Below are 15,610 nucleotides of genomic sequence, written 5' to 3'. Positions count from 1 at the left end.
GTCATCAGGACGGAGGCCGAGTCAGTACAAATGACAACCTGCCCTGGCTGCACCTCCTCCACCCACTCCAGTGCCCATATTATAGCGGTCAGCTCTGTCGTAAAAACTGAAACCCCCTCAGACAGTCGTCTACCCACCACAATTCCCAACCCTGGAATGCAAAAGGAAAACCCAGCCTTTCCCGTTTTAGGATCTAGGGACCCGTCTGTGTATATTTGAAGATGATGTTTCCAGGAGCTCTCTAGTCTCTTTTTTACCATTCCACTGTCGGCGGCCCTTCCACCTGTTTTAACACAGTCCAGAATGCTGAGGTCTGTCTTTGGAGCAGGTAAAAGCCAAGGCGGCACAGCTGGCCAGCACACTGTGGGGGCCACCCCTCCCAAGCGCATCCCCTCCATCCCTTTGCTAGTCCTGCTGATAAAGCACTCCTTTTTAACCCTGCCTCCTCCCCACTCCCACGCTTCCTCCAGGACTAGTTTAGCTGGGTTCTCCCCTTGGAACCCCCTCAGTTTGCACACCCACTGCATGGCCAGTTTTTCTCTCCGCTTTGCCAGTGGAGTCTCTTCCATTTCTACCAGCAGGGCCGGAACTGGAGTGGTCCTGAGGGCCCCACAGCACACTCTAAGCGCTTTCGCCTGCACTACATCCAGCCGTTTTAATGTTGTTTTTGCTGCCGTTCCATAACACAAGCACCCATAATCTAATCGTGACCTCACCATTGCCCTGTATATTAACTTTTGAGTCTCTTGGCCAGCACCCCAAGTACTTCCAGAGAGAGACCTCATCACATTGATCACTTTTTCACACTTTGTTACTATGCTGTCAATGTGCCTCTTCCATGTAAGCCTTTCGTCAAAGTGCACACCCAAAAACTTAAAATTTTTCACCCTCTCAATCCCCTGTCCATACAGGACTAACCCCTGACACTCCGTTTTCTTATTCCCAAACACCACATACTTTGTCTTGTCCACTGATATCCTAAGGCCCCACCTGCTCCCCCAGTCAGCTATTTGATTTAATGCTCCCTGCACTTTCTCCGTTATATATTTTAAGTTCCTCCCACTTTTCCATACTGCCCCGTCGTCAGCAAACAGAGAGAAGCCAAACCCAGGCCCAATGTCTTTAAACATGTCGTTTATCATTATATTGAATAAGACTGGACTGATTACACTACCTTGAGGTGTCCCATTCTCAATGCCTGTGCCACTGGATAGCGCCCCTCCCACCCTCACCTGGATTTCCCTGTTCTTAAGGAAATCCTGGATCCAGTTAAGCATGCGTCCCCGTATTCCTGCGTCGTACAATTTTATTATCAGCCCCTCTTTCCACAACATATCATATGCTTTTTCAATATCCAGAAATATTGCTATCAGCCCCTCTTTATTTACCATAGCCTTCTTTATCTCAGACTCAAGGACGAGCACTGAGTCCATGGTGCCCCTACCTCTACGGAACCCATTTTGCCTTGGTGTGAACCACCCCTCCTTCTCTAGTTTATACACCAGCCTATCAGTCACCATCCGCTCCATAATTTTGCATAACACTGATGTAAGTGCAATAGGTCTGTAAGATCCTGGCTTTGCTGCATCCTTCCCTGGCTTTAAAATTGGGACCACCACTGCTTGTTTCCAGGCTGAGGGAATAGTTCCCTCCATCCATATGTTGTTAATGAGCGCAAGTATTTCCTCCAACACTAAACCACCCACATTTTTGAATATCTCATATCTTAATCCATCTTTTCCTGGTGCTGTTCTTCCCCCATTCCTTATAGCTCTACACAGTTCTGACATAGAAAAATACACATTAACTGCATCAGTATTGTCCTCATTTACTTTAAGTTTAAACCTATTGCACTTTAATGTCTCATTTCTTTCCCTTACACCTTCCTCCCCAATGTTCACTCCACTATGGACAGCCTTAAACTTATTCTCACACAGCTTTGCCTTTTCTACATCACTTGTTGCAACCACCCCTTCCTCCTCTAACACTGGCATCCTCCTTTTCCGCACCACCCCTGACATGCGGTGAACTGCTGCCCATACCTCCCCCAGTGAGGTATCTACCCCTAACCTTCCACAGTACTTCCTCCAGCACTCCTTTTTGGCAGACTTTATCACTCTTCTAGCCTTGGCTCTCCACCTTTTATACTCTATAACATTACTCTCCTTCAGGTCTTTCCTCAGCGCCCTATAAGTGCGATTTCTCTCTCTCACTGCCTCATTGCACTCCTTATTCCACCATGGGACACTCAGTCTTGCTGCAGGGCTTTTCTTAATTGGGATGCACTCATACGCTTTATGCAACATCATTGCACACAAGCTATCATTCCACTCCTCTATTGATCCTTCCCCCTTTACACTGTCAATGGCGTGGTCACACTTTACTGCAAACTCCCCCCAATCTACCTTGCTGTAATCAAAGTAGCCTGGCCTTACCTGCTCCTCAGTTAACAATGTTTTCCCAAATCTCAACAGAATAGGATAATGATCACTGCCCAATGTATACCTGTCCAATGAATCCCACTCTCCCACTCTGGCCAGCTCGCTAGAAGCTAATGCTAAATCTATACACGACTCTGCCCCTGTTCTGATTTCGAACCTAGTAGGCCTACCATCATTCACACATACCAACCCATGCCTATCCATAAACTCCTCCACAATGCCCCCATTATTATCTCTCCTCCTGCTGCCCCATAGAGGGTTGTGAGCATTAAAATCTCCCACCCAGATCACTGGCGCCCCTATTTGCTCCATAACCTCCTCCATCTCACTTATGTTAATTGTCAGGCATGGATTATAATAGTTCACAATGTTCACCCATCTGTCCTTTTCCCACACTCTAACTACAACACACTCCAATGGTGACTTAACTTCCACCCGCTGATACTGTACATCTGCCCTTACAAACGTGGCACAACCCCCTCCAGATTTCCCATGTCTATCCTGTCTAACACTTTCATATCCCGGCACCACAAAGTCTAAGCACGGCTTCAGCCATGTCTCCTGGATACACACTAATTCCGGCTTGTCTTTAAATGCATCCACAAATCTCTTAAGTTCCTGCCCATTTGCTATTAAACTTCTTGCATTCCAATGCAAGATGTAAAACATCAGCAGCCTAATTATCATCATCATCATCATCATCACCATCCTCTTGTGCATCCATGCTTCCCTCCTCATAGCACTCACTCTTGTCTAAACTCTTCCTTCCCCATTCTTCTACTCTTTCCCTCTCTTGTTTTTCCATCTTCTGTCTCATGTATGCATGTAGCTGCGCTGGGTCTACTTGCACCTCCTCAAAAAATCTTTCTGCTGCCTCAGTCACTACTCTGATCATATCTGACCTTCTAGCTTGGTTCTTAGCTGCCCATAGAACATCTACCATAAATGCCAGAAATGACTGCCTCTCCTTTACCTGCAATGCCACTTCCTCTACCACTGGTCTAGCCTGGGAAGTGTGCACCCTCCCCACCCTCACCGGGGCCCCTTCCCCCTTTACTTTCCTCACTGCCTCAGCATAGGACATCTCCCCCCCAGCTCGAACTTTCTCAATTTCCACTGCCATGACATGATGTTCACACCCCCTGAATGAGGTCACATGGTTCCCCCCACAATTACAACACCTTGCCTCCCTTACCTGACACTGTGCAAACTCATGACTACCTCCACACTTTCCACACCTCTTCTCTCCTCTGCACGCAGCTGCTGTATGCCCAAACCGCTGACATTTATAACAGCGCAATGGAGGACGGTTGTATTCCCTCACCTGGTAACTCATGAATCCCAAAAACACTCTATCTGGCAATGTCTTCACTTCTTGTTTAAATGTAAGCATCACTGCTACACCACCCTCCTTAAACCTGCGTGCGGCCTCAACATCAGCTCCCTGCAGATGATCAACTATAGTACTCTCAGTTATGTCCGGGCTAACATAAATTACTCCCTTCATATTCTGCACTTTGTTTTCAAGCATGATGCACTCAACAGGCCTATTAAGCAGATGGCACACTTTCAAAGCCCTACCTCTCTGGGCTTCTGTTTTACAGAAGATAAGTAAATTTCCATTCAACATCACTCTCGCATTCAGGACGGGTCCCATTTTATCTTTAATATCTTCGGACAACTTGATGGGGTTTAAGCTTTTATCATTCTTATCCTTAAATTTGACCATCACCTTGAAACCTCCCTCACCCCCAAATCTTGATTTCTTTTTCAAGTTATCGTCAATATCGCCCTCACTTTCATTCTCCGACCTGTCCCTCTTCTCCCCCTCTGACAGGTGTTTGCTTGTGCCACTTCCTCCCTTCCCTCCTCCTTGCCTCCCTTTCCCAGGCATGGCTCAACTTCCTGGCTCTCCCCTCTCGGGGACGCCGGATTGCCAGACCCACAGCCTAGAGACCGTACCAGACCCACACTCTCCGTGCAGATGAACTCCTCCCTCCGAGAGACTAGTTTTATAAAGACTCCATGTAAATGAAGTGTGCCGTCCCCCGCCTGTGATTGGCTCAGATGGTCACGTGGCTGCAGCTCTTGTTTCCAGCTGAAGTGTCTTTGTGTAAGATGGCGGCGGTTTGCTATCAGGGCGGACTGAAAACAACGACGTTACAACACGAACGAAATCACAAAATCACAACGTTTAAAATAAACTTAGCTCCACATGGTTCTGTTGTGGTTTATTCGACAATAACATTCATTCATTGCAGAAAAAAAACATTACAAGCGGGCTACAGGAACACACCTAATCAAGACCCGGACCAGTTTTCAACATTATTCTGTTGTTGTTCAATTGATAAAACGATTGAACTCTCATCCTCACGGGGAATATTTAGTATAAATTAAAATAAGTCTATCCCCCCCTGATGTGGACTGATCCAATGGCTGACGCAGCTGAGTTTACTTGCTCATTGATTCTGATCCAGTCTCTGGTTCTGTTGACATTGTTGATGTTACATTATCAATAAATGTAAGTAGCAGCAGATGTCTACTTAAAATCATTTTATAACCTTCCTATTCTCGTTTTAAATGTTTTTTCTCAGGATGACGTCCTTATACAATGAAAAACACAGCTGTCCTTGTGAGGTAGGCTACAGTAAATAGGTTTATTGTCATACACATGTACATTATTATTATTGTATATACTGTTTATAGTGTTTTTATTATTATTGTGTGATATTGATGCCTCTTGTGTTTTGCACTATCCCCTTTGCTGCTGTAATCTGGAAATTTCCCCTCTGTGGGACTATTAAAGGATTTCTTATTTTATCTTATGGGCTGAGACTGAAATGGGCTGAGATTTTGTCTAAATGACACGCTGCTGGTAGGAACTACTTTTTTTCATTTTCATAGTAGTTCTTATTTTTGTTTGCATCGCCATCCTCCAAAATGTTTGGATTTCTTTACATTCCCATAGACAGTGATATAAAGTACCTTGATAATCATTGCATTTATAGCAGAAGTCAGGAATTAGGATCAAATCTATTTAATTTTACAGGAGTGATGTATAATCTCATCATCCAGTTGTTCTGTATTAAGCACAGTCGAGTGTTAATGGTCTGAGATTGCACCTTCGAGCATATAATGCCTCATTCATCTATTGAGATTTCATCATTTAAGTCTTGTCCTGTCTTTTCCTTTTGATTGTTTTATTTTACTAAGGATTTTTTTTATTGATGGAAACACCTTTTTTTAAACACTGTTTTTTCTGTTGTTGTAAAAGCTCGACTGGATTGTGAATGAGGCCGCTACCGTAGTATACTTCTGACTTTAAAATAAATAGCTAAATAAGTGACTCAGATGTCTAGTATTCTTAAGCTATCTAAAATAAACACATTTTCTTAGATTTACAGAACATAATGTATCGGTATCGAATCGGTATTGCCGGAACTCTCATTTATACAGAACCCCCAATTTTGGACAAAATTCACATTTCAACTTGATTCAAACTAAACTAAAACATTGTTTAGTGAAGTTTGATATTCCTAGCAAACACTTATTTGAGTACCTACAGCTTATGAGTTTCATCCTGACTAGACTTAAGCAGTCGCTACAACAACCTCCACTAACTAAACTGGAAACATTTTCTGAACAGAACTGTTTCAATAAGGGACGGCTATATAAAATCTTGTGGCAAAACCATAACGACAGCACGGAAAGGAAAAGACAGGACAAGACTTAAATTATGAAATCTCAATAGATGAATGAGGCATTATATGCTTGAAGGCGCAATCTCAGACCATTAACACTTGACTGTGCTTAATACAGAACAACTGGATAATGAGATTATACATCACTCCTGTAAAATTAAATAGATTTGATCCTAATATCCCTGACCTCTGCTATAAATGCAATGATTATCAAGGTACTTTATATCACTGTCTATGGGAATGTAAAGAAACATTTTGGAGGATGGCGAGGCAATATATCTCACAAATTATTTCCACCCCACTTCCTCTAAGCCCCACATTGTGTGTTTTGAATTCCTACCCGGACAATAAGGGAAACAAATGGTTGACCTAAGCCTTCTACAGCTAGACGATCAATAGCCTTGTGCTGGAAAAATGTTAAGGGTCCAACCTTAGGCCTCTGGCTGAGACATCTAACGTCATGCCCGGCTCTAGAAAAACTGACCTACTATGTCAAGAAAAAGCCCTTTGAATTTGATGATATACGGGGAAAGTTCTTAGCTTTTCTTAAAAATTCTGACATTGATGAGGCCTTCCAAGCATGAATATACGGTGAGGTGACCTGAAGAGGTAGCATGGAGATAATTTATACTTCATATACTTACATTTTAATTATGCCTCTTATTTTTATTTTTTTATATTTAGTTTGTTATGATTTCTGTTAAAAGCTTGTTTTATTTTTTTATGCATTTTTCTTTTTAACATTCTTGTTTTTGGTTGTGTCTTTGCATTGTGCTGCCAAACCAAGAAGCAGGACAAAATTGATGGAACGTTGTGTTTCTGTGAAAGGAATCAATTTATGGAACAATCTGAACAAAGAAAACAAAGAATCCAAATCAAACATTACATTCAAAAGAACAATTAAAGCCTGTATGTTAAGGAAATATAACGAAAAATGTTGAGTTTGATTGACATACCCGTAGGTGGTGGTAATTTTATTTAATGTTATTTTAATTTTATTTTAGTTCTTTTTATTCACTTAGTTGTTTTTTTTAATTTTTTAATTTGTTATTTGTGAAAGTGGCAGATCAGATAAGATTCTTCTTCTTTCTGCTCCCTTTTCATTCATAAGTTAGGAACATTTGTATTTGTATTTGTATTCAATTGTTTTGTTTTTTGAATGAAATAAAGAATAAAATGAATGAAATGAAAATGAATGTTTGATTGTTCAAAATTCGAATGAGGGTTTTTGTATTGTGGTGTATTTAAAAAAAAGTTTTTATTTCTGGTTTCATGTATACAATTGAACAATCTGTTGATGTAATTTTAGTCTTGACAATAAGCAGGTTCTTTTTTTTGGCCTCAATACATGCTTTGCACACATTTAAAAAAAAACAAAAAATCATGGTTTTATCATAATTTAAGGGACCTTATTACTTGAATTTCCCTCGGAATTAATAAAGTGTCTAATAAACCTGATTTTATTCTGGTTTGCTGAACTCGCTGGATTCACCAGAATACAATTCAAACAAAGTATGAACCTAAAGGAATTTATTTCTCTTACAGTAAGTGGGTGGCTCTTAAAAGAGCCGTTTTGTTCAGGTCTGATCAGATGTTTAACCTCCGAATCCGTACAGGGTGCGTCCCTGTCTCTTCAGCGCGTACACCACGTCCATGGCGGTCACCGTCTTCCTCTTGGCGTGCTCGGTGTAGGTGACGGCGTCCCGGATCACGTTCTCCAGGAAGACCTTCAGCACCCCGCGGGTCTCCTCGTAGATCAGGCCGGAGATACGCTTCACTCCGCCGCGCCGAGCCAGACGGCGGATGGCGGGTTTGGTGATTCCCTGGATGTTGTCGCGGAGCACCTTCCGGTGGCGCTTGGCGCCTCCTTTCCCGAGTCCCTTGCCGCCTTTTCCTCTGCCGCTCATCTTTACGATGTGATTCTGCACGTCGACACAGACGAAGATGAATTTAGCTCGCTGGTGGGCAGGATTTATTTCCGATCAGCGGACGTAAAGGAAAGCACTTGGCAGGATTTCAGTGGGCGGAGCTTAATTTGTTTTTTCACTCAACTAGCTTCATGTGAATTACCCGTTTAAACTATTAGTTTCTGTTACACCTATTCAATTCAAGTTTCAATTTTATTCAATTTTATTTATATAGCGTCTATTCCAACAGAAGTTGACAGTAGGATCTTTCCAGAGACCCAGAACATGACCCCCAAGCAATTATTACATAAACATAAACAAGGGCAGGTAAAAACTCCCTTAGTGGGAGAAAAAACCTTAAGCCAAAGCCTATTTAATTTAAGAAGAGAGCAGTGTCTCTGTGGTGAAACATTGGAGGGACAATCCTAACTATAGAAACAGATTAACTGTAATTTTATTGTATAGTTTAGTGTAATCCCCACAAAGCCCAACAGAAACTCAGTGAAAGGCTACATAATGTTTTCCTGCTTCTTTAGTGTGTTATCGCAGCGGATCCTTTGATTTGTTATATTCTTTGTTCTTACATTTAGTTATATGGAGTAAAAAACAGTAACATGTATGTTGCAGTTAATAGTCCAGCCAGGACGGGGCGTACTAAGAATGATAAGGTAAAAGGTGTTAGAAGACTAAATCAAGAGAATGTATGTTGCAAGCTGGTTCAGTAAACACCAAATGTGTGGACAGGAACTTATTTTAGGAAGATGCAACATTTAGAGACATAAGTAGTTCTGTAACCCTAATTTGCATGACCCCATTTTGTTAAACACGAACTCGGTGGAGGGACTTAACCTGCTGCGTTCCATTTACCTCGGAAGTCGGAACTGGGAACTGGGAATTACGTCACAGCCGAGTTATCAGCGTTCCAGTTACAAAGTAGGTAAACAAGTTTGTAGTTCGCATATACCACATGAAAAATGTAAATTACACTATAGCAGCATATATATATGCCGAACAATACTTGTATACGACTGGTTTAGTGTGACCAAAACTAGAATGAAGTGCTACGAATTTTTACAGAGCTCTCTGCTACTGTTTACAACCGGGGCAGCCATGTTGGAATGTGAACTCGGGGGTGGTGAACATAGACCATGGATGTATTATAGAAACGACATAGACATATAAACGTAGACGCCCCATCGAGCGCTGAGCCGTACGTCAACGTCGCCGCCATATTGGATGTGGCAAGACTGCGCTGTAAACTAATAGTAAATAGACTTATTTTCATAAATTGCCTTTCTACAAAGAAATTTACGTTTTACGTCTCATTTATTCATTCACACACGCACTAATATACTTGGGAAACAGTTTAGGCACCAAATATAGTATATTTAATTTTCTCAGATGGCAAAAATAAGAACTTAATCCCACATAGGAGTAATTCTCTCAATTTTCTCATCAACAAAGCATAGTTTACATAAAAATATTTAAAAAATTTCAAGTAACAAAATAACATATTTGAACCATTTTTCTGATTTTTTCAGTTATTTTATTGTCTGAAAAAATGGTTCAAATATGTTATTTGAAATTTTTTCAATTAGTTTTGTTGATGAGAAAATATGTTTCTCTATTTTTCTTATTTTTGTGAGGGGGGATATATATTGTGTTTTAGCACTACCTTGTTCTCTATAGCTGATATAACATGAATTACTCCTATGTGGGATCAATAAAGTTCTTATTTTTGCCATCTGAGAAAATTAAATATATATTTGGTGCCTAAACTGTTTCCCAAGTATATTAGTGCGTGTGTGAATGAATAAATGAGACGTAAAACGTAAGTTTCTTTGTATAAAGGCGCTTTATGAAAATAAGTCAATTTACTTGTATCAGTTTACAGCGCAGTCTTGCCACATCCAATATGGCGGCGACGTTGACGTATCGATGCAGCGCTCGATGGGGCGTCTACGTTTTTATGTCTATGGTGGTGAAGACTCTCCCACTTTCCCAATGGAAAATCCAACTTCGAGGGGCGTTCCAGTTGAAAATTCCGACTGGGAACTGGGAAATCCCCACTTCCGAGGACAAATGGAACGCGGCATTAGTAACAGCATAAAGACCCCAGTACGGGACAGTGAGATGGATCGTGTTTCTAGTGTTTTCTAGTGCAGTGATGTCGGACGTCTCTGCTCTGACTCTGATGTTGGCGGCTCTTAAAAGAGCCTTTGGTTTCGTCGGGATACAGCTGATCTACTTGGCTTTCGCGGCCTTCTCGGTCTTCTTGGGCAGCAGCACGGCCTGGATGTTGGGCAGCACTCCTCCCTGGGCGATGGTGACGCCTCCCAGCAGCTTGTTCAGCTCCTCGTCGTTGCGGACAGCCAGCTGCAGGTGTCGGGGGATGATGCGGGTCTTCTTGTTGTCGCGGGCGGCGTTTCCAGCCAGCTCCAGGATCTCAGCGGTCAGATACTCCAGCACGGCGGCCAGATACACCGGAGCTCCGGCCCCGACTCGCTGGGCGTAGTTTCCTTTCCTCAGCAGCCTGTGGACGCGGCCCACGGGGAACTGCAGGCCGGCCCGGGAGGAGCGGGTCTTGGCCTTCGCTCTGGCTTTGCCGCCGGTCTTTCCTCGTCCAGACATGTTAACAGAGATCACTGGTTTCGGTTGTTGAAATAAAAACTTGCGCTAAAAGTAAATGCTCGTTGCTGGAAATCAGCTCTTATTTATATCCAGGCAGCTGGAACCTGATTGGTCAGAGAGAGCGTTAGTGAGTCGACCAATAAGAACAACTTCCGCTCTACGTTGGAAAATTGTTTTCAAAATAAAAGGTGTTGTAATACGACGGAGTATTAGGGCCAAACTAAGATAAAAAAAAAAATGAAATTACGAGAATAAAGTCATAATATAATGAGAATAAAGTCGTAAAATGACGTGAATAAAGTCGTAATTTTTTTTTTAAAGTCGTCATTTTTTCTCTTCTTTTATGCTTTTCTTTTTGAAGTTGTGTGAAAGGAAGAAATGGTAAAAACTGAACATTAGAAGGGGTAGGACTAGAAAAGTTTTTTGAAACTTCATCCTACACCCTTTCAAACAGGAAATATTTATTTACATATAGATTTGTCTCTTTAATTTGCTTTGTTTTGCTAATGGTTTTCTTTGTTGTTCTTTGGTTGTTTTTTTTTCGATACATACATTTTATGTATTCTGATTATTTTCTTTTTGTTTTAACCTGTTTGAATAAATAAATATATGAAATGAAATGAAGTAATAGAATAAAGTGGTAATATTATGAGAATAAAGTGGTAATTTATGAGAATAAAGTGGTAATTTATGAGAATAAAGTGGTAATTTATGAGAATAAAGTCGTAATATTATGAGAATAAAGTGGTAATTTATGAGAATAAAGTGGTAATTTATGAGAATAAAGTGGTAATTTATGAGAATAAAGTGGTAATTTATGAGAATAAAGTGGTAATTTATGAGAATAAAGTGGTAATATTACGAGAATAAAGTCGTAATATTACGAGAATATAGTGGTAATTTATGAGAACTCTAACAGGAAGAGCATCTTCTCCCTGTGTTAAAATGAGGAATATTGAGCATCTTGCGAAGTTATATTTATATATTATATTATATATTACGACTTTATTCTCGTAATATTACGACTTTATTCTCACAACATTATGACTTTATTCTGGTAATTCTACGACTTTATTTTCGTAATTTCCATTTTTTTTTGTCTTAGTTTGGCCCTAATACTCCGTCGTATTGTAACTATTTTGGATAAGTGTTATTCATGTTTAAAAAGATTAAAGGAGCTGTATGTAAGAGCAATAATGAAACTAATCATAAAATGACCACGATATGTCGACAGACATTTAAAAATCATGTTCATTTCAAATACTTATGTCACTGACAACAGGGGCCTGTACTACGAAGCAAGTTCAACATACCCAAGATATCTTTTCCTTATCCAGATTCACTAACCCGGACAATTGCAATCACGCTAATCGGTCACACGACGGCGGTTATCAACTCGGTATATCAACCCAGGTTTCTCCAATCTGGATATGAGCGCGTGCACATAAAAGGGGCAGTGTTTTCAGCGCATGACCAATTGCAAGCATGGAGAAGTCCGCTGTCAGAGCCGCTTATTTCAGTAGCGAAGAGCGAACAATAATTTTACGGAAATATGATGAGTATAGGCATATAATACAGGCAAAAAGCAACACAGTTGCAGCTGCAAAATGCAGGAAAGACAGCTGGCAAAAGATCGCTGACTGTATAAATGCGTAAGTTCATAGGGATATAAACATCACTGCCCCATCATTAGGGCATAAGTAGATCTGACTATAATTACAGTTGTCTATTCTGTTAAATGCATGTGTTGCTTAGATGTATTCGTATGGCGTGTATGACAATTGTAGCTTCATTCCTTCAGCTGCAACCCCAGCGGAGTGAAACGCACATGGGAGCAAATAAAAAATACATATAAAAACATAATTCAAAGCGGTAAGTAGGCTCACTTTCATATCTTAGAAGTACAACAAGTACAAGGCTTTAGTGTTTCTATCACTCTCTGTTTTAGGATGATATCGGCCACAAAAGCACAATGAAATAGCATTGACATTACTTGCAGCAAACAGAAAAAAAAATGACAAGAAGAAGATCGGAGGGATCCTCTCACGATCCGCGCACCGAGCTCCACTGGATTCTCTTCGAAAGGGCATGCCATTTTCCAAGAGAGCTGATTGGTCAGTGGGCGGTGCTTTTATACCCGGCGATCTGTATCTCGAACATAACCTGCTCCGGAGCAGGTTAGCTGTTCAGCATAAGTTACCATGGCGATGTACCCCGGTGAGAAGTGAACCACCGTCGTAGTCCTGAAAACCCAGGGTTAATCCTGAAGTTACCTCGCTAACCCCAAATCCCGCTTTGTAGTACAGGCCCCAGCACTCAAGCCAGGATATTCCAGTTTAAAAAGAGGAGTTGCAGCCCTCAACTGATGTTTATGTTGTCATTTTTTGTTTTGGCCTGAAGCTCCACCCTCCACCTATCTCCCAATCACCAAGTCAGTATTGTTTCGGCATCCGGGTTGCCAGCTCGGCTCTAATTATCGCAGCCATGGCAGCCTACGTTCCTGCTGCATTCTGCAGCCTACCTGGCAACCTCTGGTCGGGGGGAGGAGGGGGAGGGTACACGCCGCTCAACAATATTTTGAAAGTGACTGCAGTACCAGTTTTGGCCATTTCTTACAGACGGTTCCTTTAATACCTTTTTGTAAGATTCCTTTGGTTCATATTTGTTCTAACCAGTGACTAGTGACAAAGCAGAATACTGCATTTCTATTGGCTGCTGCATGTATAATAAATATACAGTAACTCAGTGAACGTTTTAGAAGTCACTGGACCTAGAGTAACAGAGTCTTTTGACCAGTATATTTGATTTTATTTAGAAAAGTTAAGGATTTGGTTCTGTGTTTTGTATAATTTTTCACTTTTTTGCCTTAAGACCTTTCCCTCCGGAAACATACCATTTTGATATGAACCTGCACTCCTTTTTTTTATTCAAATAAAATCAAATTGTATTTATTTAGCACCTTTCGTACAATAAAATGCAACATAAAGTGCCTAACAGTAAAAAACCTATTAAATCCCACCTGTCCACCCATCTCCCTTCCCCACCAACCCTAATCCATATTAATGTTAAAACAGAATCAAAGATAAAAACAAACATGGAAAACATTGCTGGGCACAGAATAACTAGTGAGGGAACACCGTCACGGGGCTGCCCGGTAGAGGGCCACATCCCGCCCTCGGACGGGATACAGTACCAAACACCACTTCTGTTGATGGACCCCAACACAATCCTAGGAGCAACAGTTTGAGTTAAAGGCAGTGGGCTGCGTTCCATTTACCTCGGAAGTCGGAACTGGGAACTGGGAACGACGTCACAGCCGAGTTATCAGCGTTCCAGTTACAAAATAGGTAAACAAGTTTGTAGTTCGCATATACCACATGAAAAATGTAAATTACACTATAGCAGCATATATATGCCGAACAATACTTGTATACGACTGATTTAGTGTGACCAAAACTAGAAAGAAGTGCTACGAATTATTACAGAGCTTTCTTCTACTGTTTACAACCGGGGCAGCCATCTTGGAATGTGAACTCGGGGGTGGTGAAGACTCTCCCACTTTCCCAGTGGGAAATCCCACTTCGAGGGGCGTTCCAGTTGAAAATTCCAACTAGGAACTGGGAAATCCCCACTTCCGAGGACAAATGGAACGCGGCATAAGACAACAGCATCACCCCTCTGGACATTTACTACGAAAATCAAGCAGGGCCTCACAGACAGAATCTAGTTTGAAAAAAAAAAGGTGTCATATGTGGTACAGCAGTTTCCGTAGTGTAGTGGTTATCACGTTCGCCTCACACGCGAAAGGTCCCCGGTTCGAAACCGGGCGGAAACATATCCTTTTGATATAAACCCGCACTCCTTTGTCAAATACAAACTTATGAAGCGTACTCTGCGTACCTATCCAGTTTCAACACAAAATAGTGTCACACGGCGTTCGTCGGTTTCCGTAGTGTAGTGGTTATCACGTTCGCCTCACACGCGAAAGGTCCCCGGTTCGAAACCGGGCGGAAACATTATTTGTTTTCTTGTAAGCGAATGTCCTACTGAAATGACCCGTGTCGATCTTCTTCCTGCGCACCCGTGTAAAAAAAAAAGAGATCAGTAGTTTTGGGTTGTCAGTGAATTATTGATTTGAGTGAATGTAATTAGGGTTTGACTGTTAACAGTCTTTTCCAAGGTTTTGTATACTCATTTTTGCTGCTCCTTTTCAACATTACTTGTACAATAAAGCCTAAACATAGTATCTTCTTCATGATGAATGTCAGTAGATATGTTGCGGATTTTCCGCTAAGTGACCTGTCAGTCGAGTGTTCATACGTGTTCACTGGAGGCTATATCACAGAGGTAGTAATATTTTCATCAAAAGTCTCCAGGGGTATTGACACCAGTACAGCCAACAAGTGTTTATACTTTTCAATAATAACTCATTTTAAACATATCGAAAAAGCATGTTTCCGCCCGGTTTCGAACCGGGGACCTTTCGCGTGTTAGGCGAACGTGATAACCACTACACTACGGAAACCGCCATGCCAGTTGACGGCCATGATATCCATTAAAACTTTCCAGTGCACTCTGTGTATATACTTTTCCTTTTTAGTGCAATTTGTTCTATATTTTATATCCTCGGCTTACTGTCAGGAAAATCTTTGATGTTTTGTGCAGTTAAACACATCATGAGATGAACAAAATACCTGGAATAGATAAACATTAATTTATTATCTGAGGACTTGAGAGAGAAGCAGCAGCATCTCGCCACTAGATGGAGCCAAAGTCCTGCTTTCCCAACAGGTTTCACTTCCGTTTTACACCAGCGATTTTTTTCAACAGATTCCTGACTGAAACCTAAGCCACTGAAAGGGGCCATTCATTACAATTATTACATTATCAACAGCAGGTAAAAACTATATTGGAAGAACAACACTGTTGC

At 41.4% G+C, this 15,610-nt stretch overlaps 2 protein-coding genes and 3 non-coding genes across 5 annotated transcripts; 2 read left to right on the top strand and 3 right to left on the bottom strand.

The window, feature by feature from the left end:
* Positions 1 to 6,406: 6,406 nt before the first annotated feature.
* LOC133459998 (histone H4) lies at positions 6,407 to 9,295 on the bottom strand. The gene has a single exon (XM_061740455.1). It carries the CDS (start codon positions 8,047 to 8,049, stop codon positions 7,738 to 7,740), a length of 312 nt encoding a protein of 103 aa, XP_061596439.1. The 5' UTR covers positions 8,050 to 9,295; the 3' UTR covers positions 6,407 to 7,737.
* A 598-nt stretch (positions 9,296 to 9,893) lies between these two features.
* On the bottom strand, positions 9,894 to 10,719 carry LOC133459994 (histone H2A-like). The gene has a single exon (XM_061740450.1). The coding sequence runs from the start codon at positions 10,678 to 10,680 to the stop codon at positions 10,294 to 10,296; it is 387 nt and encodes a 128-aa protein (XP_061596434.1). The 5' UTR covers positions 10,681 to 10,719; the 3' UTR covers positions 9,894 to 10,293.
* A 3,723-nt stretch (positions 10,720 to 14,442) lies between these two features.
* On the top strand, positions 14,443 to 14,515 carry trnav-cac (transfer RNA valine (anticodon CAC)). The gene has a single exon. It is a non-coding gene; the product is annotated as a tRNA-Val (tRNA).
* A 108-nt stretch (positions 14,516 to 14,623) lies between these two features.
* Positions 14,624 to 14,696, top strand: trnav-cac (transfer RNA valine (anticodon CAC)). Its single transcript has one exon. It is a non-coding gene; the product is annotated as a tRNA-Val (tRNA).
* Positions 14,697 to 15,132: 436 nt separating this feature from the next.
* Positions 15,133 to 15,205, bottom strand: trnav-aac (transfer RNA valine (anticodon AAC)). The gene has a single exon. It is a non-coding gene; the product is annotated as a tRNA-Val (tRNA).
* Between the last annotated feature and the right edge of the window lie 405 nt (positions 15,206 to 15,610).

This window comes from Cololabis saira, chromosome 14 (assembly GCF_033807715.1).
Source record: "Cololabis saira isolate AMF1-May2022 chromosome 14, fColSai1.1, whole genome shotgun sequence".
Lineage (NCBI taxonomy): Eukaryota > Metazoa > Chordata > Actinopteri > Beloniformes > Belonidae > Cololabis > Cololabis saira.
The sequence above is the reverse complement of the archived record's forward strand: the minus strand, read 5'-3'. Positions and strand labels throughout refer to the sequence as shown.